Genomic DNA, 25,269 nt, shown 5'->3' on the forward strand with positions numbered 1-25,269 from the left:
GGAAGGAAATCAGTGTGTGAGAAAGCCAAGCTGTCTTCAGTCTCGGGGCCCTCTTGCCTCTCAGCCTTTGAGTGCTGCTGGGTTACAGGTGTGCACTGCTACCCTCAGCTCCCAGTCTCCCCTTCTCAGGGCTGTGTGTGTGTGTGTGTGTGTGTGTGTGTGTGAAAGGGTATAGTGTATGCATGTGTGAGTATGTTTGTGTACCTGTATGTGCCTATGAATGTACACATTTGTGTGTGTGAATGTGTGAATGTGCATGTGTAAGTGTGAGTATATGTGTGTGTTGAGTGTATTGTGTTTGAGTGTGTCAAATGTGAGTATATGTGAGTGTGTATGTGCACATGTGCGAGTGCATATGTATGTGCATGTGTATATTTATATGCATGTGTGTATACATGTGAGTGTGTTTGTATGGCTGAGAATGTACATATGTGTGTGTGCACATATATGAGTGTGCATGTATAAGTATATTCTGTGTATGCATTGAGTGTATTGTGCATATGTGTGTGTTCCTACATGTGCGTGGCGTGTGTGAATGTATGTATGCATGTGTGCATGTGTGTGCATTTATGTATTTGTATGCACATGTGTGCGTGAGTATGTGAGTGTGTGTGTGTGTATGTGTGTGTGTCTGTGTGTATCTGTGTGCATGTGCACATGAGAGTATAGATGCTCGTAGAGGCCAGAGGCATCAGAAAAAATAAGTTACAGAATACTGGCCTGGAGATTTCATCTCAGTTGTAGGGCGCTCACCTAGTGTGCCTGCCTTTGCTCAGGGTTTGTCCCCAGCACCACAAAACGAAAAAAAAAATACAAATATCAAAACTAAAAACAAGACTGATGAAGGCTGATTTGTAAATATGATAGTAAAGGTGTAAAACTGAAAAGGTGACTTGTTTGTATTCATTTTATTATTTTAATCAATGTTACAGGATCCACTTTGGAAAGTTCGTCGGAGTCAGAAGCTGGACATGTCTGCACGGCTGGAATTGCAGTCTGCTCTGGAGGCAGAGATCCGTGCCAAGCAGCTTGTTCAGGAGGAGCTGAGAACCGTCAAGGACAGCAGCCTAGCCTTCGAGAGGTTGGTTTGCCCTTTAGAGGAGCTGGAGCCCTTTGTGACGTTGGAGCTGCCCCCGGCTGGGAAACCTTTGCCATCCAGAGGGATGTGTGAGGTCCCAAAGTCAGGGTGACCATAATGTCAGGTTTATAGTGCTCAGTGCTTAACCCTGGTCAGGCGGGAAGACTGCGCCTTTCCTGAGGGAAGTGTGCGGTTTAGTGTCCTCTAGAAGGAGTGAGGACCCTCAGTACACACCAGTAATCCCAGCACACAGGAGGCTCAGATAGGAGACCCCGAGTGTGAGGCCAGCATGGAGGCCGGGGGGGGGGGGGCCCGGGGGGGGGGGGGGAGAGAACCTGCCTTGCATTTGCAGTAACCTGGGTTAAGTCATGTGACCCTTGTACATCCCAATGAGGCAGACATTATCCTCATTCTACAGGTGTTAAGATCAAGGTGTGGGAAAATGGAGGTGAAGCGGTATGCTCAGTGTCATCCCGTTGACCGGAGTCTATGCTGGGTTCTGCCCCCTGGCCATGTTTTACCTGGGACCTACTTAAGAGGCAGGCCCTTGGGGCTCTACACTCATGTTAGGTCTCCTGGTGTCAGCCATGGGAAAGCCTTTTCCAGGGAGACAGCCAAGGGTCTGGACTGTGTGTTTATCATCAGAGGGCAGTCAGAAGCTTGCCCAGTTTAAGGGCCAGGACCTTATTGTCTTGTTGGTGTTAAGGCATGGTGGATGTCGTCCAGACTGGCCCTGACTCCTGATCCTCCATCTCGGCCTCCTCATTGCTGGGAATACAGACTTGACCTCCATAACCCAAGCCATGACTTAAAAATCTGTGTTTACATTCATAATTCTGAGCTTTCTGCTTTATGCCCAGTGGAGTTGTCAGGCACACCGTTCTCGGGATTCTCCACCAAGGGCGACTGTCCTCACACTCACCCCAGCACAGTGAGGCTGTCCTCACACTCACCCCAGCACAGTGCGGCTGTCCTCACACTCACCCCAGCACAGTGAGACTGTCCTCACACTCACCCCAGCACAGTGAGGCTGTCCTCACACTCACCCCAGCACAGTGAGGCTGTCCTCACACTCACCCCAGCACAGTGAGGCTGTCCTCACACTCACCCCAGCACAGTGAGGCTGTCCTCACACTCACCCCAGCACAGTGCGGCTGTCCTCACACTCACCCCAGCACAGTGCGGCTGTCCTCACACTCACCCCAGCACAGTGAGGCTGTCCTCACACTCACCCCAGCACAGTGCGGCTGTCCTCACACTCACCCCAGCACAGTGCGGCTGTCCTCACACTCACCCCAGCACAGTGAGGCTGTCCTCACACTCACCCCAGCACAGTGAGGCTATCCTCACACTCACCCCAGCACAGTGAGGCTGCCCTCACACTCACCCCAGCACAGTGAGGCTGCCCTCACACTCCAGCACAGTGTGAGATGGGCCGTGGCTTCCCTCCAGTGCACCTACCATGACTTACTTCTTCTTTCAGCAAACTGAAGGAATCGGAAGCCAAAAACAAGGAATTATTAGAAGAAATGCAAATTCTGAAGAAAAGGATGGAAGAAAAATTTAGAGCAGATACAGGTAAAATGAAATGAAATGAAATATACCTTTCTAAGAAGTGATTTTCTATTAAAGCTATTTTTAGTTCTATAAAATACTTCCAAAGTTAAAATTTTGAAGCAAATATGTTCAAAAATACCTCCCCGAAATCAATAATAATTTTTAGTCAATTCTTCCTTTGAAAAGGAAAGCGAACATACGTGCAGTTACCCTGGTCACGTGAAAGGTGGCCATGCTGGCGAGAACACAGCCCATGGGGACTGTTGGGGCCTCTGCTGCTGCTCTGGGCCCCCTGGGCTGCATTTCCATACATCCTCTCCCAAGTGCTTCATGGGAGCATGTGCATAAAACATGTCGGGATAGAGCTTGAGAAGTGAGACTCCGTGAGAAGTGAGAAGGCAAAAGGTCGCCTCTGTCAGTCTGCAGCATGAGGACCCGCCCTGTGGCCCACCCTCGGGTGGCCTACACCCTTGAGACTCTCCATTCCAAATAGGAATCATCCCAGTACAGGAACTGCATCTGTTTCCTAAGATTTGGGTTGTCTCTACGTTTCAGAAGCTTTTTACATATTGAGGATAAAATCCTTTTTGATGTTCTGTTGCCAAGATTTTTCCCTGCTCTGACATTTGCTAAGGCTGTGGCTGCATGTGTGCTTCGTATGCACACAGCCCTAGGTTTGGTCCCCAGCACCACAGAAGCCAGGCGTGCTCTATATCCTGGTCGGTGTGGGACCCCACCCCCACGCCACCCCCAAAAAAGCTTTCCCTATTTTTGTGTTGAATTTATTATTAATATCCTCTTTCCTGAAAAGGAAGCTGTTTCCAGCTGCAGGTTGCTAAGGGACCTGAGCACGTTTTCCTGATCATTTTCTTATTTTGTGTGTACTCCTGCTTATGTGTATTATGTCAGTATGTCTGTCTGCGCCCTACTTGCATGCCTGGTGCCTGCACCGGGCAGAGGAGGGCGCAGGGTCCTCTGGAGATGCAGCTGGTGCCCTTGACCACAGTCGCCTTTCAGCCCCTCGGGCCTCCCCACCCCCACCCCCTTTCTCCTAAAAGGTCAGAATCTCACTGTGTTACACTCAGGCCGGCCTCAAACTCCTGATCTTCCCACCCAGCCTTGCGGGTGCTGAGGTCATTGCCCCAGCCTGGCATGGCTTCAGGTTGTAGGTTGGGGGGATTAGTGGGTTTGGAACGCACCCTGGCCTGCAGCTCCGGGTGTCCTCCCACCTCATGCTCACAGTAAGTCTCCGCTCTCTCCCGATTCCTCATGGTCTCCAGGAACTGCTGCCCGGGTCTCTACCGCATCCCATCCTGTCTCAGTGACTCTGGAGTCCTGGTGGGGACCGATGGCTTTTTGGTTTTGCCTCAGTGTGCTTTTCTTCCTTGCAGGGCTCAAACTTCCAGATTTCCAGGATTCGATCTTTGAGTATTTCAACACTGCTCCCCTTGCACACAATCTGACTTTTAGAGTGAGTATTGCTTATAAGTAGAGAGGTTTGAAAATACTAGAATGTAGGCCGGGAGGGGCGGCACATGCCTTCAGTCCTGTCACTCAGGAGGCTGAGGCAGACAGGCCAGTCTGGTCGATAAAAGCAGTTCCAGGGCAAGGCGGGACTAAATAGAGAGATCGTGCCTCAAAACTGAAGGTCTGACATGTGTGGAGAGTTGGGCCAGGTGACATCGTGGGCAGGAAAGTCACGGGGAGCGTGAAGGTGAGGAGCTCCGCAGGTGTTGGGCTGTTCCTGGGACTACCCAGGACTGAGGGTGAGTGAGAGCCTTTCAGGGCCTCTGGCTGAGCAGTGAGTGCAACACAATACTAATAGTCACGTGCTGCTTCTGAGACTGCTGGGACTGTGTAGCATGGATCCAGTGGTTAGCGGGAAAAGTGGGCTGTAAGCGATCCAGTGCCAGGCAGTTTACCCAGACCCTGCCCGGTCCTGCTCGCCACAGTGACCAGCGTGTGACCGCTTATCTGCTTAGATTGTCTCTGTAGTGGGGATGAGCCCATTCCGCCCTTCACACAGGTGTTCCTGGGACTGCCCTCCTCTTCCGGAGCAGCCCAGGAAATGTCCTCCAGTGCCCGCAGTGTGCGTGCACACAGGAGTGAGGTAGGCTGGGGAGCTTAGTGACGGCACTGCTCAGCTCAGGCTGATCCTGGGACCGGGACCGGGACCGGAGGGGCGCGTTGGAGAATGAGAGTGTGTGTGTCGTTAGCGGAGCTTCTGCTGGACCTAAGGCTGCTGACTACCTATCGGCCAGTCAGAATGGGGCACGCTGAGCGCGCACGCGCCTCGCCTGCGTGTGCTTCGCTTGCACACTTCACTTCTCTCTGCCTGACTGCCGCACTGGCAGTTTGTTTTCTCTGACCTAGTTGACCACAGGACACCTCGCATACCTTCCCCAACACTCAGGCTTGTCCCCGTGAACGTCAGTGCCATCCTAAGGCTGTGCAGCAGTGACTTGCAGCTCGGTACCTGCCTGTGGCCCTGCCTGTGTGCTGGACAACTGTTGTCCCTGTCAGGGCGTGCTGGAGGCCTCTGGTGGCATTTAATCATCAGGCTCTATCTGCATAGCCTGTCTCTCCCACTGTGGACCGTGGAATGCCTGCACTCCGGGTTTATATCATGTTCTGTGCATGTCGTGTACATATGTGTGGTGAGAGGCAGTGTCGGCACTGAGTCTGCCCAGGAGACAGATTGTTTTCTGTTCAGAGTTCACTTTGCAGTTGCATCACTAGGTAGAGGTGGCAAGGGTGTGGCGTCCCCCTTCTGTAAGGAGGTAGCAGTCATAGTTGACCACGTGGGGATGTTGTAACACTGCCAGGGGACATTCCGGGCACTCAGCAGTTTGCCCTCACTCAACAGCCTTTCTCTGTGGAGCCCTGGGTGTCCCTGAGTTTACTCTGTAGACCTGGCTGGGCCGAGTCTCTGTTCCTTTTGTGTTTGCTTGGTTTGGTTGGGTTTGCTTCTTTGAGACAATTTCTTGTGTAGCCCTGGCTGTCCTGGAACTCACTCTATAGACCAGGCTGGCCTGGAACTCAGGGACCCACCTGTCTCTGATCAGATTAAAGGTGTGACCACCATGCGCAGCAAGTCCATTATACATTTTATAATGTATAAGCAAATACATTATAAAAGTAATCGCTCACCTTGGGCCAGCCTTGTGGGGGTGGGGAGGTAAATGGCTTCCGTCGAGCTGGGTGGCTGTCACAGCATGGACCGAGTGACACATGGAGGTGGGGCGTTTGTCAGCACGCCTCACTCGCTGTCCAGCGTGTCCCCCAATTTTAGACCCTCTTCAACACTTTTCACCTGAGTGTAAAGTGTGTCTCCTACGAGAGGAAACCCTCACCTGGACAGGGGTCCGTGTTAGCCGTTTCCAGACCTGAGATCTCCCGGGAGCCCCTGTGTCTTGGCAGATTAAAGACGTTGCTGAATGCTAGAAAGGGGTCCCCATGGAGCCTCATTGGACTTTGTTGCCAGGGTTTACTGGGTGGGAAATGATCATTTGTGTTCCTCCTGTCTGTTACACCAAGGACTCGCTCTCCTCCTCATCTGCATCTTCTCTGCTAGCCTTGTGGGAGGACGTAAGTGACTGCTGGGACACCGTGCTCTGTGTGCCCTGGCTTCCGAGTCTGCGTCCTTTGATTAACGACTAAGGAAATGGCTTTTACGCCACTAAAATACCTCATCGGCTTGCTCCTCACTCACTCACCACTGGATCGCTGACCTAGTTAACTTGCCTTGTGGGTGATGTTCATGCTTACCAGCTTTGCTTATTCTCTAATTAATGTCCCTGTCCACAGAAGATTCGTTTACCAACTCTAGCAGTATGCAGTTGTACCTGTGCTGTGTGGGACCCCAATCCCTCCTCCCCTCAGAATGAGCTGCAGCTATTGGAAGGTGTGCACGTGTGTGCCATTGGATCAGAAGCAGAGCAGTTGTAGATCTCTAGGCTCTTCCGCACATTCCCGAGTACTTTGTGCACCGGGAATAGCCACTGCACCCATGTGGTGTTATATGAGGGCTATAACCGCAGAGAGGTTCACCGCATGGAGCTAATCACGAGGTGCCTGTGAGCTGGGACTGTTAGGAAGACCCTGTGTTCATCCAGCTCTAACTAGACCTAGTGCAGCTCTAGCTGTCAGGGCTGTGTGGCTGCGATAGATTGTCTCTTGGTTAGAAGGAAGTTAAGCATCTGTCTGAGGACTGCCCAAGGTTGATTTTCCAAGTTCCTTTTTTTTATTTTATTTTATTTTTTTAGATAGGTTTTTACTATGTGGCCTTTGCTGGCTTTTAGAACTCACTGTTTAGTCCAGGCTGGCCTCAGGCTCAGAGTGCTGATTACAGGTGTGCACTAACATGCCTCGGACATGGTTCCTAATTTACAATGGCTGCAGGAGAGAAAGCCCATGTCACGGGGTGGCCAGGCACCACCCTCCTATTGGTAATAACAGTGACTGCCAGTCCCTTTAAAAGGCAGAATACTCGTGAGGAAACACGTTCATGGTGAGACCTGGGGGCTGGATGCAGGGGACCCTAGACCCTGACAATTTACTGTCCAGGAGAAAATGACAACTTCTTCTTTTCACAGACCAGCTCAGCTAGTGACCAGGAAACACAGGCTTCGAAGCTGGACTTGTCCCCATCAGTGTCTGTAGCCACAAGCGCAGAGCAGCAGGAGGTAAGACCGTCTGCTGTGTGGGTGCGCTGTGGGCCCTGGGGTCCGCCTGCAGCTTGTGCTGGGCCCTGCCTCTCCCCTTCAGAACCCCAGCAGACTCTGAGCTAAATGAGTGAAGGAGGTCTTAACAGGTGTCTCAACAATGTAGTCAATTAAAAATTCAGAATGTTGATAATGTATAAATTATAGAGAGGCACCCCAGACGGGACCTGGTGGCTAAGCTGGAGTTCACCTGTCCACACTTTATCCTAGGATGCAACTCGGCCACAGCAGAGGCCGTCCACCGTGCCGCTGCCCAACGCACAGGCCCTCGCCATGGCTGGACCAAAGGTAGGTCCGGCCTTTGACACTGCTGGGTCCCTTCCTGGTTTAGAAGATAAATGTTGGCTATCCGTGCTAGTTTTAAATATACCCAGTAGGCCAGGATCTGCGTGGTTGGCTTCACACCTAAGCACTGCGGCGTGGGGTTTTCAGATGGAGAAGTTCTGAGGGTCTTCCTCTGTTTCCTTGTTAGCCCCAGGCCCGGCGGGTAGGCAGCCATGTCCTGTATTTATTATGTCTGTTGTCACTGAGAACCATATGGTTTGTGGGAGGATGTTTGCCAGCATAGATGGAGCTGTCCCCAGGGTAGTTTGAACCTCGGCACCTGGGTCTTTACCTTGTTTTCCTTACTAGCCTCGAAGCCCACCTGGGTCTCCTTTCCCCTGTGTAAGCAGCACGGTAGATTGTCAGTCTCACAGCTGCACGGCCCGAGGTTGTGGCTTTGGGGGCTGTGTAGTGTGTGAGCTTCTGAGGGGCTGTGTAGTTCGTGAGCTTCTGGTACCCAGAGACAGAAACCTAACAGTGGCATGTCCCTGGGCGATGACCAAACCCTGCCTCCTCTCTGGCACCTCCCCTAGCCGCTCCCAGAGTCGGGCTGACCACTCACCTCTCCTCGAGAAATGCAGGTCTTGCCAGTGTCCGAGTGGGGTTGCCAGGCAGCTGTTACAGCCTGACCTTGTGTTCTCAGCTAGCTTCAAGCTTCTTCCAGTCTGTCACACTCTTAAGTCTTCTGTCCTGGCAGAAGACAGTGGGTCTTTCCGAGATTTTTGCCATTAACCTTTCTTGTAAATTGAAAGTGTGCACACGTGTGAAGAGCCAACCATAGATGGGGGTCCAGGTCAAACCCCATAATAATCCAGGTGGTAGTGCTCCCTGGAGCTGTTCCTGATCTCCGTACACTGTCAGTTGTGAGTGGCGACACTGACCTTCTCCAGCTCCGCCCCAAACAAAGCTAACTAAAGGATGCTGGGGTGGCTTCGAGTTCTGGCTTGGGACCTTGGGGTTTGGCGCTACTGATGAAGAGCCCAAAGCTGGAAGAGGAGGGACACGCAGCAGGCACACGGGCTGTCTGCAGCTCAGTCCAGGGCAGATTGGCCCACGTCTTAGTGCCAATCTGATTCATTTTACTTGGATTTTCCTGCAGCCCAAAGCACACCAGTTCAGCATCAAGTCCTTCTCCAGCCCCACCCAGTGCAGCCACTGCACGTCCTTGATGGTCGGACTGATTCGACAGGGCTACGCCTGTGAGGGTAAGTATCGACCCTAGTGCGCGAGCAGGACACCGCTGCTGTAGCTATGCTTCACGCTAGCCAGAAGGGGAGGTCACCTGCTCTCCACAGAGGCCCAGGCCAGGCCTGTCGCAGTGCTGCACAGCACGTTGATTGAGTAGCCAGGTCACCTGTCACTTGAAAAGTACTGTGAAGCACAGCACCTTCACCTGAGAGTGCCTGTAGGGAGCACCACGGCCGGTCAGGAGGCGCGGCTGTAGGGAGCACCACAGCTGGTCGGGAGACATGACTGTAGGGAGTACCACGGCCAGTCGGGAGGCGCGGCTGTAGGGGGAGCACCACGGCCAGTCGAGAGGCATGGCTATAGGGAGCACCATGGCCGGTCAGGAGGCATGGCTGTAGGGGGAGCACCAGGACTGGTCGGGAGGTGCGGCTGTAGGGGGAGAACCACGGCCGGTAGGAGGTGCGGAGCAGGGGTCCAAGCTTGCCATTCCCGTGGTTTGTGGGATTTTTGTTTGTTTTTAACCTTTTAATTACATTTATTTATTTGTGTCTGTGAGTGTGTGGGCGCATGTGCCATGGTACAGGTGAGGGTCAGAGGACCACTTGAGAGAGTAGCTTCTTCTTGTCTCTCCTGTGGTTCCAGAAGTTGAACTCAGACTTCACAGAGTCGCCCTTACCTGCCAAACCTCACAGGCCCCAGGACTCTGTCCTGTCTGTTGCTGATAGTTGTTATTTTTAAATAACAAACCCCCTCTTGTGTTCTGCTCTGCCGGGGCTTGGTTCCACAGGCGGCCCGACTGCTGGGCCTGAGTCCCCGCTGCCCTAGGCGTACTGGCTGTGCTCTGCATCTCCTCTGAGAGAAATTTTTTCCCAGATGCTGGCTTGTCTGAAGCCTTCTGACTGACTGTGTGTCTGTCACTGGGACTGTAACCCTGCAGGGATATATGTGCAGGAGACTGCCTGTGCTGTGTGAAGGCGGCCTCTGGGGTAACTGAGGCAGGCTGTGGGTGTGTGCTCCGGGGTAACTGAGGCAGGCTGTGCGTATGCGCTTTTGCCCTGGAGGCCCCTCTGATGTGTGGGCGCTGTGATTCATTGAGCTTTTATTCTGAAACCTTTCTGGGAACTGTTTTCTGCGCAGTCTTTGCCATACTGAACGTCTCGACTTCGCGGGCAGTGTGTGTGCAGAGCCTGGGCTTGGCTGTCTGCCTCCTCAGCGGCATGCCGTAAGGTGTGACTGTCCTCTCTTTCAGTCTGTGCATTTTCCTGCCACGTGTCCTGCAGAGACAGTGCTCCCCAGGTGTGCCCCATACCTCCTGAGCAGTCCAAGAGGCCTCTCGGTGTAGACGTGCAGAGGGGGATAGGCACGGCCTACAAGGGCTACGTCAAGGTAGGAGGAGCCAGCCCGGCGTGGCTCACCTTCCACTGGGTGGGTCAGCTCAGAGCCTCTCTGCGGTGAGCGGCAGTCCCTTTGCTGCCTGTCACCGGGTGAGGGTCCCAGGTACAGCGGCTCCTTTAGATGAGCCCGAGAGAACCTCTGGGCATGGAGAGTCCTCCTGCCGCCCCACAGTAACTCCCCGGGCTTCCGGCCAGCGAGCTTTAAGTCAGGGCCCCAAAGCCAAGTGGTGCCCACAGAGTCCAGCCGCAGTCTCCAGGATGCAGTGTGTCCTTGTTGCCTTGTGTTACCACCCGAGCCAGGGTGCGGCTGGGAAGAGGGTTGACGGGAGAGCACTCCCCTGCTCTCCCCGGGGAACCTGGACGAGGACACTGACTGAGAGCCGAGCTAAGGGCCTGGCAGTCTCTGCTGTGCTGCCCAGACCCGTGCCCAGGCAAGCATGCTCACTGCTGCTCTGTAGGTCCCAAAGCCCACGGGCGTGAAGAAAGGATGGCAGCGGGCTTACGCAGTGGTCTGTGACTGCAAACTCTTCCTCTACGACCTGCCAGAAGGGAAGTCTACCCAGCCTGGCGTTGTCGCCAGTCAGGTCCTGGACCTCAGGTGTGTTTAATGTGTGAAGCACTGCCCTGGTACCAAGTCACCACCCACGCTGCAGGCCGTGCGGCCCACTCGCTTCTCTCCATGTTTCCTTGAAGAATGGTTAATGGGGGTAGGAGGAGCTGAGAGAGTTAACCAGGAGCCACGGCACACTCGGGGCACACTCGGCATCATGTGAGGGCCTGTGCTGTTCTCACCTTTGCCAAGTCAGAAAAGCTGCCGTTGCCTGGGCCCAGCGACACAGGCTCGGGTCTTGGTGGTGGTCCTAGGCTGGTTCCTTCAGAGAGCTGCAAGAGCAGACATGAGTCAGAGTCACCCAGCAGTCACGTGTCCCATACTGTCCATGTCCCCACGTCAAGTGGCACCTGAGGTCCCTTGCTACGTCTTGTCCCATACGGTCCATGTCCCCACCTCAAGTGGCACCTGAGGTCCCTTGCTACGTCTTGGGCACTGTTCTGTTGCTCTGAAGAGACACCATGACCAGGGCAAGTCTTTTTAAAGATTTATTTATTTGTTATATGTAGGTACACTGTAGCTGTCCTCAGACACCAGAAGAGGGCGTCAGATCTCTTTTAAGGATGGTTGTGAGCTACCATGTGAGTGCTGGGATTTGAACTCATGACCTCTGGAAGAGGAGTCAGTGCTCTTAACCGCTGAGCCATCTCTCCAGCCCTAGGGCAAGTCTTATAAAGGACATCATTCAGTATACTTGCTTACAGTGTCAGATGTTTAGCCCGTTGTCACCATTACTAGCAGGAGGACACAGGCGATGCAGGAACAGTAGCTGAGAGCTATGTCCTGGTGGAGAAGCAGAGACGAACGGAGCTTGCTGTGGGCGCCTCAGAGCCCCAGAGCCCACCCCCAGTGACGCGCTTCCTCTAGCAAGGCCTGTCACACAGCTCCACGCCTTAGTGACTACGCATTCACAGCCTGTGGGGCCATTCTCATTCCAACACCTGGGTCCAAATGTCCGGGGCCCCATTGAGGGTGGCAAACTGCTCATCCTGCCCTTCCCATCCTGAACGTGGCACCCTCTGCTGTTTGTTTATGAGCAGCTCATGAGCCGTGGCCTGGTTGTAGCAGGACAGGTCAAAAATAACTGGTGTGAAGCTGGGGACAGCGGACCGTGTGAGTCAGGCAGGGCACTGGGGACAGCAGACCATGCGAGTAGGCAGGGGGCTCTGTTTTCAGCATTGCCTCCATGATATGAGTTGTACAAATGTGGTGGAAGTCTATGGAGCTTTCTCAGAACCACGTGTGTCTCTTTCTTGCCAGAGATGATGAGTTTGCTGTGAGCTCAGTCCTGGCCTCAGACGTTATCCATGCTACACGCCGAGACATCCCGTGCATATTCAGGGTATGAGTCTCTTTGATTTTATTTCTGTCTGTTAATTCTTTTAAAAAGAAATCACATTCTTAAAAGACAGTAATTCTTAAAAACAAAAGCCACGTGCGCAATGGTGCACACCTTCGGTCCCAGTGCGAGGCAGCCAGAGGCAGCACGTTTCTGAGTAACAGGGCATCCAGAGCTGCATAGTGACACCCTGGCCACCCACCTGACAAAAGCAATCTTCTAAGCATTCTGCTGCCCTGGTGAATGTCCCGGGGACCTTCCCCTGCCGTGCGTTCCCACCGTGCACCAGGCGCCTCCTGCCTGGCATGGCCACCCTCACTGAACAGCATGCTCTCCTCACACAGCCTGTGTCTCACGTTGATCTGCCCACCCCGGCTTCCCACGGTGCCCCTCTCTTCACCTGGTTGCCCTTCTACCCCAGCCACTGTGCCTTAGCACTGGAGGGACATTTCGTGGTGGACCTGTGAGGCGCGAGTTGCTCTAGGCTCCCTGTCTGGCATCCAGACGCTTTTAAATTGACTGCATCTGCTTTGTCCCTTTCCTCTGACTGGGTTGGTGTCCTCTGGGTTGGCCGCATACTTTCATATCAGAAAGTTTCCGGAAGGCTTGGTCAGAGAAATGCACAATGCTTCAATTGTAATTTTGTAGACATGTTTGCCAACCACAGAGCTAAGTCTGAGAGTCATATGTACTGAGTCATATTTTAATTCACAAGCAGCCGTTGTACGTAATCCAGAAAATCACCACCATTCTATGCTCAAAATGACAATCATTCTATAGCTAAGGGGCCTCCCAGGTTTCTAATGGTCCTAGTGAACACTTAGTGGAGACCCTTTCTTCCTTGAACATGCTCTAATAGTCCAGAATAAAAAAGCTATTAACAAAAAAAAAGAGACAGACGGACAGACAGGCAGAAAGACAGGGTCTCTATAGGAGCTGTTTCCGAACTTACACAGATCCTGCTGCCTCTGGCTCCGAGTGCTGGGATCAAAGGTGTGTGCCGTCCGTCCAGCCAAGAAAGCACTTTTTAAATGTGCATTTGCACCATAGTGTTGACTGGAGCAGAATTAATTGAAATCTGGCCAGGAAGGGACAGACATGTGTGTTTGCAGCCTTGTCCCTTCCTGGCAGCTGCCTTCCAGCAGCCTGGCTGGCAGGTGAAGAGATGTGGTCTCGGGACATTGACGTGGGTCTCCTAACTTGCCCCATTTGTGACCTCTGGAGCTAGGTGGCTCCAGCACAGTCCCTGTTCTGACCCGGCTGGCAGCTCATGGTTTTGTCTGTTTTGTTTTTCTCATGAAGGTGACGGCCTCTCTCTTAGGTTCACCTTCTAAGACCAGTTCCCTGCTCATCCTGACGGAGAACGAGAACGAGAAGCGGAAGTGGGTTGGGATACTTGAGGGGCTGCAAGCTATCCTCCACAAGAACCGGCTGAAGAGCCAGGTAGTGCACGTGGCGCAGGAAGCCTACGACAGCTCGCTGCCGCTCATCAAGGCCATCCTGGCTGCCGCCATTGTGGGTATGTCTCTGGGGCCTGGCCTGCGTGGGAGCTCTGGTTCTCGCACGACCCCACCGTGGCCCTGGCCTTCTGAATGTGTAGACAGCTTCTCCTGTTTGAAGAACACACCGTTGTTTCCCCAGATGGAGACAGGATTGCGGTTGGCCTGGAAGAAGGGCTCTACGTCATTGAGCTCACGCGGGACGGTGAGTGGCCTGCTTGGCTGCCTCAGACACACGGGGCCTTCAGAGGGTTGAGGGTGGCGCAGAGAGTCCGAGGCGCCCCCCCCCCTTTTCCCGTCCCCACCCCACCCCCGAGTCCTTCAGGGCTGTGACACAGAACATCCTGGTATGCAGCCTAAGTGACGTCGGCAGAGGACGGACATTACAGAAGTCCTAAGTTCTCGGTTCACCTGGCAGGCACTCAGCGTATGCACGTGCCTGCCGTGTGTCAGCACACACGCGCACACACACACACACACACACACACACACGGGGTCCTGCCTATTTTATTTTTTTTGTTCTGTTTTTTTGTTTTTGTTTTTGTTTTGTGACAGGGTCTCTCTAAGTAGTCCTGTCAGTTCTGGAACTCCTATGGAGACCACACTGACCTCAAACTCCTGCCTCTGCCTTCCGAGTGCTGTGATTAAAGGCGTGGCCCACCACACCCAGATAACTGTTTTTATAATATATTTTTTTAAATTTATTTTATGTGAGTACATTATTGTTCCTTCAGACACACCAGAAGAGGGTATCAGGTCCCATTATAGATAGTTGCGAGCTACCATGGGGTTGCTGGAAATTGAACTCAGGACCTCTGGAAGAACAGTCAGTGCTCTTAACTGCTGAGCCATCTCTCCAGCTCCCAGCTAAATTTTCTAACATGCGTTTATTTGCTTATATAATAGAAGTTATAGAGTATAGAGGTTAGGAAAAAACTTGTGACAGGACAGCAGAGTCCTGGGGCTAAACTCAGGTTTCCAGCCTGGCAGCAAACACTTTACCCATCGAGCCATCTTGCTGGCCTTCTATATTGAATTTTTTTGTTTGCTTGCTTAGTTGCTTTTGAGCCCAACATAGCCTAGGCTTTCCTGGAAATCGCAGAGATCTGCCTGCCTCTGCTTCCTGGGTGCTGGGGTTAAAGAGGTGTGGCACCACAGCCAGTGAGAACGGGATGGGTGTGGGTCGCCGAGCCCCTCAGGAGACCCAGCAGTGCCGGGGCATCAGGGTTACCAGAGTTCACGGTCCTTTCCTGCCGGCCAGGGTCTTTCTCACTCCATGGCCCTTCCTGTTGAGGTAGAGGAGGGCAGAGCCGTCCGTGGCCAGAGCTATGTGCAGCTGTGTTCTTCGGGCTCCAGATCAGGGAAGGAGGTGGAGGTCCTAAGCCAGCTAGTGTCCTAGTGTGCGTGGGCATGGGATCAGGGAATCCCAGCCCCCGCTCCCAGCCTCACTGTGTTGTCAGTATCCAGCTGGACCCTGGCACAGAGCATAGGACAGGCAGTGGCAGGACCAGGGTTGTCAGGAAGCTGAGACAAACGTGCCACAATGTCTGTTAGGGACATCTGCCACACTGGCCCTGGGGCTGGCTGTGGTGGGAGGATTGTTGGGGAACGGGAGGACCATGTCATCCAGTCACCTGTATCCTCTGGCCACAGTGATCGTCCGTGCTGCTGACTGCAAGAAGGTGTACCAGATCGAACTGGCGCCCAAGGAGAAGATCATCATCCTCCTGTGTGGCCGGAACCACCACGTGCACCTGTGCCCCTGGTCCTCCTTCGAGGGAGCAGAGGCCAGCAACCTTGACATCAAGCTCCCAGAAACAAAGGGCTGCCAGCTCATAGCGACAGGGACCCTAAGGAAGAGCTCGGCCACCTGCCTGTTTGTCGCCGTGAAGCGGCTGATCCTCTGCTATGAGATCCAGAGGACTAAGCCTTTCCACAGGAAGTTCAATGAGATGGTGGCTCCAGGGCACGTGCAGTGGATGGCCGTGTTCAAGGACAGGCTCTGTGTTGGCTACCCCTCTGGGTTCTCTCTGTTGAGCATCCAGGGGGACGGGCAGCCTCTCGACCTGGTAAATCCCACTGACCCCTCGCTCGCGTTCCTCTCACAGCAGTCTTTCGATGCCCTCTGTGCTGTGGAGCTCAAAAGTGACGAGTACCTGCTTTGCTTCAGCCACATGGGACTGTACGTGGACCCTCAAGGTCGGAGGTCACGCATGCAGGAGCTCATGTGGCCTGCGGCTCCTGTCGCCTGTAGTATGTATATGTTTTCTGTTGCCATATCACTGTCGCTGCTTCTCACACAGACAGTCGGCACGCTGTGTTTGTCTCTCAGTCCCTGAGCCGAGAGTTAAGGGGCAGGGTGAGAGGGTGTCCGCTCAGGAAGAGGGTGCGTGCAGGCAGCTGCTGCAGCCCGTAGCCTTGCCAGCCTCGCTCCCTACCCTGCTTGTTCCCAGACGTCTGCCAGCAGGTGCCCTCCTGGGCAGAACAACACAGTGGGTGGGGAAGGGATCTTGCATCTTCTTTTAAACAGCATTCCCCTTAGTAGAATTCACAGGGCAGAATAAAGTCACGGGGACTTGGTTACTAGGAGACTTAACTTCAGTGTCAGGGTCCTGTCCCTTGTGGGCTGGAGCCTGCTGGTCTGTAACATGCTTTTGTGAGTGGGTGCTGTCCAGGGGCTGGGCCAGCCTGCCCCTCCATTCCGTCAAAGGCCTTAAGCCCTTCCATCCAGCCCTCATGGAACTGGAGGGCAGTAGCAAGCAGCAGGGCGGGCGGACCAGCAGGGCGCAGACGCGTTGGCCTGGAGCCTGTGGGGTGGCTAGGAGAGGAGGTGGTTTCGTGCTTCCGTTATGGTGGACAACCAAAACCATCCTAGCTGCCTCCATGCTGCTCTGGCCAAGGAGATGCCCAGGGGTGCCGTCTGTGTGGTGCAGTGGTTCCCAAACCCTCCTCCCTCACCGGGGAAGCTGGAGCAGCAGGCCCTGGCAGTGCCGGCGGGGGGGACAGCCTTGGAAATAGCCTTTCCTGGTCTCCACAGGCAGCCAGTGTAGCGCACTGAGCCGTACACTCCTAACTTGCAGAATTTTATTTTTCTTCCCAGTTTGGAATTGGAACGGACACGTCCCTACGTGCAGTGTCGTTATAATCCCTGGGACAGATAACACCCAGTGCCCCTCCTCTCCACTTTCACAGTCGCCCCTGTGTAACCAGTCAGCTTCAGAGCTTTGAGGGTGGGGCAGCCTCAGAGTCTGCGGTGCCACCTCGTTCCGTCTCAAGAGGCTCCGTAGCCTGCAAGTCTCCCTGTCTCCAAAGCATATATCCTCCAGTGCACTTTAGTGTGTTTATTCAGACGTTCAGTTTGAACTTTGTCCTTGTTGACAAGTCCCAAGTAGAGTCCCCGTATTGAGCAGGTACGAGTGCTGCCCTGTTCCCTTGTGGGGAAGTTCATCTTAGAGGTCATTGAGGGCCAGCCTCTGCACGTGCCACACAAAGACAGGACAACCACCCCCCACCCCGGCCAGAAACACCACTGTTGGCCAATTTGATAGCCGGTCCTAGCATCTTATCCTGCCTGGGCTGACCCAAGCTGGTTAGAGTCACCCTCGGTCAGTGCTGCCGGTGTCACTGGCCTCAGTGTGCTGAGGTGCTGCAGTGCCCAACAGCCTCTCCTGGGGTCCAGCTGTCTACCCTGTACTCTGCATTGCCATAAACGCCTGAACCGCATTTGAGAACACTGCAGGCTCCTGGTAGTGGCCAGGCCATCTGCAGCAGCATAGCTGCGGAGAGTGGGCGTCCACGCTCAGATAGATGGGCTCTGCTGGGGCCTAAACCCGAGGGCTCCCTCAGCCTCACATGCTCAGGGGCAGAGGTGTATCTGCAGTGTTCCAGGTCAGTTGTCGTCACCTGACAGACAGCATTTAAGAGTGCTGGGACAGGGGGTGTTACACCATCACCAGATGCCTTTCCTCATTTCCACTAGAATGGGGCCACTGTGCCCTACAGGACAGTCCCAATGTCCTTAGTGTGAAATGTGCCCAGCAAGGTCATGCACAGAGCAAAGCAGCAAGCCAGTGTGGGCCTGAAAAACACTCCCCAGAAACCTGGTTTCTCTGTCATCTTAGATGGCTTTTGAGACTAGAAAGGTTGTTCAGTGGTTAGGGCTGCTGTCCCAGTACCCACGTGGCAGCTCTCAGCATATAACTGCAGTCCCAGGGGATCCAGCACCCTCTTCCTAGTCTTCTCTGGCACCGTGTACACATGGTGCACAGTCAGACATGCAGATCACTCATACACCAGAACAACATTAAGGTTTTTGCTTGGCCGTGTAGAACAGGCAGTCCCTGCCTGAACTGAACAGGTGGTGTACTTTGTAAATCAACTTCATCTTGCTGTAGTGTGGGAAATGCACCCTGGTGTGGAAGCAGTGGGTGCCTCTGTGCAGCTAAGGCACACGCGACTTTGACATAAGGTGACTTCTGGCATGGGAGCCCCACCACAGGCTGAGCACCTGCACCCTGCTCGCTCGCCCACGTCGGCGGCCTGCGAGCGAGGGTGGGGCTCCATGCTTACCTGCTGTGCTCCGTCTGCGCCAGGTTGCAGCTCCTCCCATGTCACAGTGTACAGCGAATACGGGGTGGATGTCTTCGACGTGCGCACCATGGAGTGGGTTCAGACCATCGGCCTGCGGAGGGTAAGACAGCACGGTGGTCCTGCCAGAGACAGCTGTGCCCTGTTTCCTGGTGCCACACATAATGGGTCCCTCTGCTCCTACAGATAAGACCTCTGAACTCTGATGGCAGCCTCAACCTGCTGGGCTGTGAGCCCCCACGCCTCATCTACTTCAAAAACAAGTTCTCAGGTAAGCTTCCCCACAGGTGGGAGCCGGGAGGCGGCCTCACCTGTCCCACTGGCCTGCTGGGCTGTGAGTCGTGGCATGTATGGCTGCCCCTCTGTGCGGCGGCCATAGTGACCGCTCCCCTGCAGGAGCAGCCCTCAATGTGCCCGACACCTCGGACAACAGCAAGAAGCAGATGCTGCGGACTCGGAGCAAACGGCGTTTCGTCTTCAAGGTCCCTGAGGAAGAAAGGCTGCAGCAGCGGCGGTGAGTCCTGGGCCTGCGACAGTGTGCCGGGAAGGGCCGGCGGGAGCCTGAGGGCGTTTCCTAAATCTCAATGTTTCCTTTCTGCAGGGAGATGCTCAGAGACCCTGAATTGAGATCCAAAATGATATCCAACCCAACCAACTTCAACCACGTGGCTCACATGGGCCCCGGGGACGGGATGCAGGTGCTCATGGACCTGCCTCTGGTGCGTGCTCTGCCGGGCTGCGGGTGTGGGGCTCAGCCTGCATGGCCCAGGTAGCTGGCGTCTGGCTGCTGCCCTGCCTCCTTGTGCCATGCTGACCTAAGAAACCTTCGCATTACTGCAGGGCCACTCCTGAGCCTGAGATGGCTGTCTACAAGTAGCCTGCCCTGTGTGCACTCAAGCCCCTTAGGAAACAGTTGTCGGGGGCTGGAGAGATGGCTCAGCGGTTAAGAGCACTGACTGTTCTTCCAGGGGTCCTGAGTTCAAATCCCAGCAACCACATGTGGCTCACAACCATCTGTAATGAGACCTGACGCCCTCTTCTGGAGTGTCTGAAGACAGCTACAGTGTACCTACATATAATAAATAAAATAATTCTTTTAAAAATAAAAAAAAAGGAAACGGTTGTCAGGAAGGGTTTCTAGCTCCTCGGTGCGAGATAACAGTTTGTATCTTTAAGCAGTGAATTTTCCTTAGGGTTTTCCTACAGTTGCCATGCTCGGAGGCCTTGGTGGTGTGAACGTAGCCACTTCCCATAGTTAGCCAGAACCTGCGGATGGCGGCTCATTGCCCCCACTGCGGCGGGCGTCCCCACTGTGCCTCTGTCTACACTCACATGCCCGTCTCACGTGCTGTTCTCTTCCACAGAGCGCTGCACCCACTGCCCAGGAGGAGAAGCAGGGCCCCGCCCCGACAGGCCTCCCTCGGCAGCCGCCCTCTAGGAGCAAGCCCTACGTCTCGTGGCCATCCTCAGGTACCAAGGAGGGATAGGTGCTGGGCAGCAGCTCCATCCGCCATGATCCTCTGGGCCTCTCCCTGATGTCAGAGCTGTCCTTGTGTGTAGGTGGACCCGAGCCTGGAGTGCCAGTGCCTCTGAGGAGCATGTCTGACCCTGACCAGGATTTTGACAAAGAGGTATGTGTTCCCCAGCACAGGCTGGCCACGCAGGGCCTGTAGAGTGGAGCCAGGATTTATTTTGTTTTGTTTTTTGAGACAGGGTTTCTCTGTGTAGCCCTGGCTGTCCTGGAACTCACTCTGTAGACCAGGCTGGCCTCAAACTCAGAAATCTGCCTGCCTCTGCCTCCCAAGTCTGGGATTAAAGGCGTGCGCCACCACTGCCCCGTGAGTCAGTACTTATTATGTGGGGGAAAGCACTTCGTTTCGTCACCGGTCACCCCAGGGCCAGCTGGTTGAGAGCTGGGACAAGGAAGGCACCATGCAGCTGGGAGTGCAGCCTTAGCCCCTCTGGCACGTTGCACACCGGATAGAATGGCCTCACCACAGAGACTGCAGTAGCATTGGGCAGCCCAGGGTGTGCAGCTGCCAACCTGAGTCACAGAGTAAGGGCTTCCTTTAGAGTTGAGCCAGGTTCCGCCAGAGGCATCTCCTTCTGAACCTGTCTCTTTTCCGAAGGGATTTCGTGTAGCCCAGGCTAGCCTCAAGCTTACTATGTAGGTGAAGATGACCTTGAATTCTGGGTCCTTCAGGAGTGAGCCCTAGCACTGTAGGCGTCGTGTGTGTGTGTGGGGGGGGGGGGGTCCCTGCCCTGCTGTGTCTGTGGTCATGCCTGATGGACTGTCCTGGGGATGGGCCTGCTGAGGCCGAGGCCTGCCCCCCATCGTCTCAGCTCTGGGACTAGAGGTGCACACCAGACACCTGGCTGGCTTCTGGACCTTCTCGAGTAGTGGTTGCTTTGCTGGCTTCATGCAAGGTCTCACTGTGTAGCTGGCTGGCTTAGAACTCACGATTTTGCCCAAACCTTGAATCCGCTGACCTCGGCCGGCCTTTGCCTCCCAAGGCTGATGAAAGGTGTGGCCACTTCCTGCTCTTGCCTTTCCTGACAGGGCCTCAGTCTGTGCTCAGCCGGGTTGTGCTCTCTGAGGTTTCCTGCTCCTCCACTCCTGCCCTTTCTGCCCGGCTTTGTGTGTGTGACACAGCCTGGCTGTTGTCCTGGAACGCCTTCTGGTCACCTGTGCTCCCTCCGTCCTAGGACACTTGGTGTGTGGGTGTGAGCAGCGCCCCCGTGACTTGGAGGCAGCCGTGTCCCTGCCTCTGTGGAGTGGGCATGAGAGAGAGAAGACTTGTAGCATCCTGCACTTGAGGAACTGCATGTCTGTGTGCCTTAGGCTGTCTAGAGACAGGCGCTGGCCCATCACCCACAGCCACCCAGTGTGGAAGTGGTGATTGACATGACACTCTGCTGCTCCCTTTACGATCCTGAGAGTCAGCACGCTGGCCGCCTTCACCTCTCCTTACCTGTGGTGGCAAGCACGCCGGGTGACACACTGCATTTCTTGCTAGTGCCCGACTTTAGATGCGGTTTTGTTTTATGAGTGGGTGTTTTGTCTGCGTGTATACCTGTGTGTTCCTGGTGCCCAAGGAGGCCAGAAAAGGGTGCAGATGCCCTGCAACTGGAGTTGAGGATCGTTGTGGGTCGCCATGTGGGTGCTGGGACCGAGCCTGGATCCTCTCTGCAAGAGCAGCAGGTGTCTTAGCTGCCACGCCTCTCTCCAGCTCCTGCACCCGCTTGGCGGTCCTGGTGAATCCTTGGCAGAATCCTTTTCTTTTTCCCTGTTACAGGTACTTTTGACATTCTGTCTAAAATCATGGCTGGTCTGTTGTTTTCATCCAGCACTTATATTCTCAGCAGTTCTCCTGAGCCTCTTAATCCATGTTAGTGTCTGTGTCTGTGTACAATGCCGCTGTCTGCATGAAAATATCCCAGCCATCATAGCAGGATGCATTCTTGCAAGGTTGTCCTGACAGCCTTGTTGAAAGTCTTGAAAATCAGAGGCAGTGCGGCTGCCTGTGTGTCTGCTCACGTAGTTGCTGTCCTAGACTTTGAATCGGAAACAGGAGCGCGAGCTCTTCATGGTTGTCTTCAGTTCTGGGGTCGAACCCGCTACCCCTGAGCCCCAGCCCCAGCCCCGGCTTTGTCTTTGATTGCGTGAGACACAAGGTGTGAGTCTCCAGGCTCTGGCCATGGCTGGCGCTGACTTCTAGCCTTCACCCTCCCTCCCACGGGACTGGGATTACAGGCTGTGTCACTAGGCCCAGACTTAAGTTTCTTGAGAGGAACTTTCTATAAAAGGCCATTGGAAATTCAGAAGGTCACACTGGATCTGTAGACCACTTAAGGGATTGAGACTGTCATTGTATTTAGTTGTGAGTCTTTACATGTATGAGTTTCCTTTATTGTTCTCTCTCTTTCTCTATGTGCGTGTGTGTGTGCATGTGTGTGTGTATGTGTGTGTGTGTGTGTGTGTGTGTATGTGGTAGATGCTAAACAGGAATGGAGTTCTAGGCAATTGTGAGCTGCTTAATGTGGGTGCTGGGAGCAAACCCAGGTCCTCAAAAATGCAGCGCATCTTGAGCTGCTTGGCCGGCCATTTCCCCAGCTCCTTAAGTACTTTACTGCGGGCGAGACTCTGCCCTCCCCTCCGCTGTTCAGGTTCGAAAATGGAGTTGTCTGTGGTTGTGGTGACGTTGAATCCTGACGCTGCCGCACTCCGCTGAAGCTCCACTTTGTCTGATGTGTATGACTTCTTGGGACCTTGTCTCTGTAAATCGTGTTAGGTCCCCTTCCGGTGCAGTGTTGAGCCGTGGCAGTGAAGCAGCAGCTCCTCCCGCCCCTCGCCTTAGGGGAGCTGCTCCCTCTCACTGTCGACCCTGGGCTGACAGAGCAGCCTTTGACTTTATTCCTAGAGTGTCCCACTTGACGGCAGGTTGTCCGGCTTCTCTCTACACCAAGTGACTTCTGAGCGCAGGGCAAAGGCTGATGTGCCCACCACCACCAAGGGTCTTGGCAGAGGCCGTGTATACAGCACGTGCCCATGCTGGGGACAAGAGCGTCGCCTGTTCTCACACTCTCTCTTTGCATTGGCAGCCTGACTCTGATTCCACCAAACACTCAACTCCATCCAATAGCTCCAACCCTAGCGGCCCCCCAAGCCCCAACTCGCCCCACCGGAGCCAGCTCCCTATGGAAGGCCTGGACCAGCCCGCCTGTGACGCCTGAGGCCGCCAGCATAGCACCATGGGGCCAGGAGTCCAAATGGCCCCAACATCAGTGCCAAGACTGGGCTGACCCTCCAGTGTTGTCCAAGGAAATGTAGAATCAGTTTGTAGATAGATAAAATAATCTTTATTGTAATGATCAGTTTTGTGCCACGTTGTTGGTGGCAATCGACCAGATGTGTTCGTCTGCACAGCCGCAAGGCAACACTGTTCCGTTTGCACATGAAGGACCACCACTCATCCCTCCCCCAGGACCACCCAGGCCCACATCCATCTGCTTCCTCAGCAGATGCTGGGGTATGCCTCAAGACCTTCTCTCTCCCAAAACTGTCTCAAGGCCCTACAAACACTAACGTGCGCCATCCCAGCGCCACAGCAGGCAGAGGCTAGTGTGTGGCCTTTTCACTCCCTTAACCCTGACACAGGCAGCTGCAGCAGGCCTGCTGACCGGACGCCTGTGTCCCTGTGTCCGTCCATTCTGGGCCACAGCCACGAGATGCCCCTCCTGCCGTGAAGGCAGCTGTACACTGGCTTGCCACAGGCCAGCACACAGGGGGCACAGGCAGGCCCGTAGCCTGCTGAGTTCAGAGGCAGCCGGAGCCTGGGGAGCTGGGTCCGGGCCCCGTGACACCCCCTCCCCTCCCCCTGCATGGAGCCCGTGCTTAGCGGCCGAGTCAGCCCCAGAATCGCCCAACACTCCTGCACAGCAGCAGCACACGGGCCCAGGAATGCCACGTGCGTCGGCCGCACCTCTTCCCTTTCTGCGTCCTGGGCTGAGTGGTCGGGTCTGTGGCCCTGCCCACGAAGGCTCGCGGTTAACTGTGGCAGCAGACATGACTTGTCCTCCCCGTGGACAGGCCTCCTTCCCCATTGGCGTGTTTGGTGACACGATTCAGGGTGAGCACTTGGCCGAGTTGGCACTGAGGGTTGTAGCACTGCGGGCCAAGCCTGCGCGCCACACCCAGCACCTGCTGCCTGCCCCATCCACCCTCCCCGGCTCTACGTCGGGGCAGGCACCTGCTGGGGGTCTGGTTTTTACTTTTTTAATGTAAGTCTTGAGTCTTTGTAATTATTGAATTGTGAGAACATTTTTGAACAATTTACTTGTCAATAAAGCAGAAGACGGCAGTTTTAAAGTTCTCAGTGGTTTGTGTGATAGTGATGTCCATTGTGCTTCCTCTAAGGCGCTCAGGGATGTGCCATGGCGCCTCTGCCCCTGCAGGCGAGTCTGCCCCGGGCGCTCTTGCCCAGCTTGCAGGTCCCACTAAGACGCTGCTGCAGAAAGAGGAGCTGGTGTCTCCGTCGGAACAGAAGCAACACTAAAGGAAAGGTGGGGCCAGGTATGGGGAGGACAGCAGGTCTGAGAGCCCAGCAGACAGTGAGGCAGGCTGGCCACGGGCGGCCGCTGCACACCAAGGCCTGGCCAGCAGGACCTGCCCCCCTCCCCAGGAGTCGGCTCCCCTGAGGACAGAGACTGGCTGAGGCGAGCCCAGGTTCCTGCTACTCACTGAGGGCTCTGGTGTGGCTGGAGGACACAGCAAGCTCCTTCTCTGGCACAGACAAAACATTAGACCAAGAAATAAACGAGGAGCAGATGGCCGTGCACGCCTTTAATCGCAGCAGAGGCAGGCGGATCTCCAAGTTTCAGACCAACCTGGTCCACAGTTCCAGGACAGCTGGGCTACACAGAGAAACCCTGTCTCCAAAAATCTGGAAAACAAAAGCATTTGGGAGAACAGGCGACCAAAACACAGAGAAATCAAAGATAGCAGCTTCAGAATGGGAGGGGCCAAGCCCTGGTCCTGGGGAAGCAGGCCAGTAAGCAGCACTCCTCCCTGGCCTCTGATCAGCCTCGGCCTCCGGGTTCCTGGCCCGCTCGAGTTCAGTCTGGACTGATTTCCTTCGATGATAAACAGGGCTGTGGAAGCAGAAGCCAGATAAACCGTTTGCTCCCTGCCTTTCTTCCCCTGAGAGTTATTATTTATGTAAGTGCACTGTAGCTGTCTTCAGACACCCCAGAAGAGGGCGTCAGATCTCATTAAGGATGGTTGTGAGCCACCATGTGGTTGCTGGGATTTGAACTCAGGACCTCTGGAAGAGCAGACAATGAGCCTTCTCTGCAGCCTGTTTGCTCCCTGCCTTGTATGATGCTGCTGGCACTGGCGGCCCACGGCCCAGCTTCAGGCTGGCCTGAGGGGCGTTGGTCATAGTGTTTGATCACAGTAGTGATAACCCT

The 25,269-nt window shown here is 54.5% G+C and overlaps 1 protein-coding gene across 2 annotated transcripts in view; it reads left to right on the top strand.

The window, feature by feature from the left end:
* The window catches only part of Cdc42bpb (CDC42 binding protein kinase beta), an 82,371-nt gene extending 59,247 nt beyond the window's left edge, over nucleotides 1–23,124 (top strand). Inside the window, exons 19-37 of one of the 2 annotated variants that reach the window (XM_052184983.1) lie at nucleotides 933–1,081; nucleotides 2,562–2,656; nucleotides 4,027–4,106; nucleotides 7,231–7,320; nucleotides 7,570–7,647; nucleotides 8,783–8,888; nucleotides 10,121–10,257; nucleotides 10,724–10,863; nucleotides 12,136–12,217; nucleotides 13,517–13,733; nucleotides 13,856–13,918; nucleotides 15,367–15,966; nucleotides 18,306–18,403; nucleotides 18,487–18,571; nucleotides 18,697–18,814; nucleotides 18,902–19,019; nucleotides 19,665–19,770; nucleotides 19,861–19,931; nucleotides 22,903–23,124. In XM_052184983.1, the coding sequence (XP_052040943.1) occupies nucleotides 933–1,081; nucleotides 2,562–2,656; nucleotides 4,027–4,106; nucleotides 7,231–7,320; nucleotides 7,570–7,647; nucleotides 8,783–8,888; nucleotides 10,121–10,257; nucleotides 10,724–10,863; nucleotides 12,136–12,217; nucleotides 13,517–13,733; nucleotides 13,856–13,918; nucleotides 15,367–15,966; nucleotides 18,306–18,403; nucleotides 18,487–18,571; nucleotides 18,697–18,814; nucleotides 18,902–19,019; nucleotides 19,665–19,770; nucleotides 19,861–19,931; nucleotides 22,903–23,034 (2,565 nt within the window). In that variant the 3' untranslated portion in view covers nucleotides 23,035–23,124. Of the gene's footprint in view, nucleotides 1–932; nucleotides 1,082–2,561; nucleotides 2,657–4,026; nucleotides 4,107–7,230; nucleotides 7,321–7,569; nucleotides 7,648–8,782; nucleotides 8,889–10,120; nucleotides 10,258–10,723; nucleotides 10,864–12,135; nucleotides 12,218–13,516; nucleotides 13,734–13,855; nucleotides 13,919–15,366; nucleotides 15,967–18,305; nucleotides 18,404–18,486; nucleotides 18,572–18,696; nucleotides 18,815–18,901; nucleotides 19,020–19,664; nucleotides 19,771–19,860; nucleotides 19,932–22,902 lie in introns of those variants that run through there. The other variant, XR_007978270.1, reaches the window with a different exon arrangement.
* Nucleotides 23,125–25,269: the final 2,145 nt, after the last annotated feature.

Source organism: Apodemus sylvaticus, chromosome 6 (assembly GCF_947179515.1).
Source record: "Apodemus sylvaticus chromosome 6, mApoSyl1.1, whole genome shotgun sequence".
NCBI lineage: Eukaryota > Metazoa > Chordata > Mammalia > Rodentia > Muridae > Apodemus > Apodemus sylvaticus.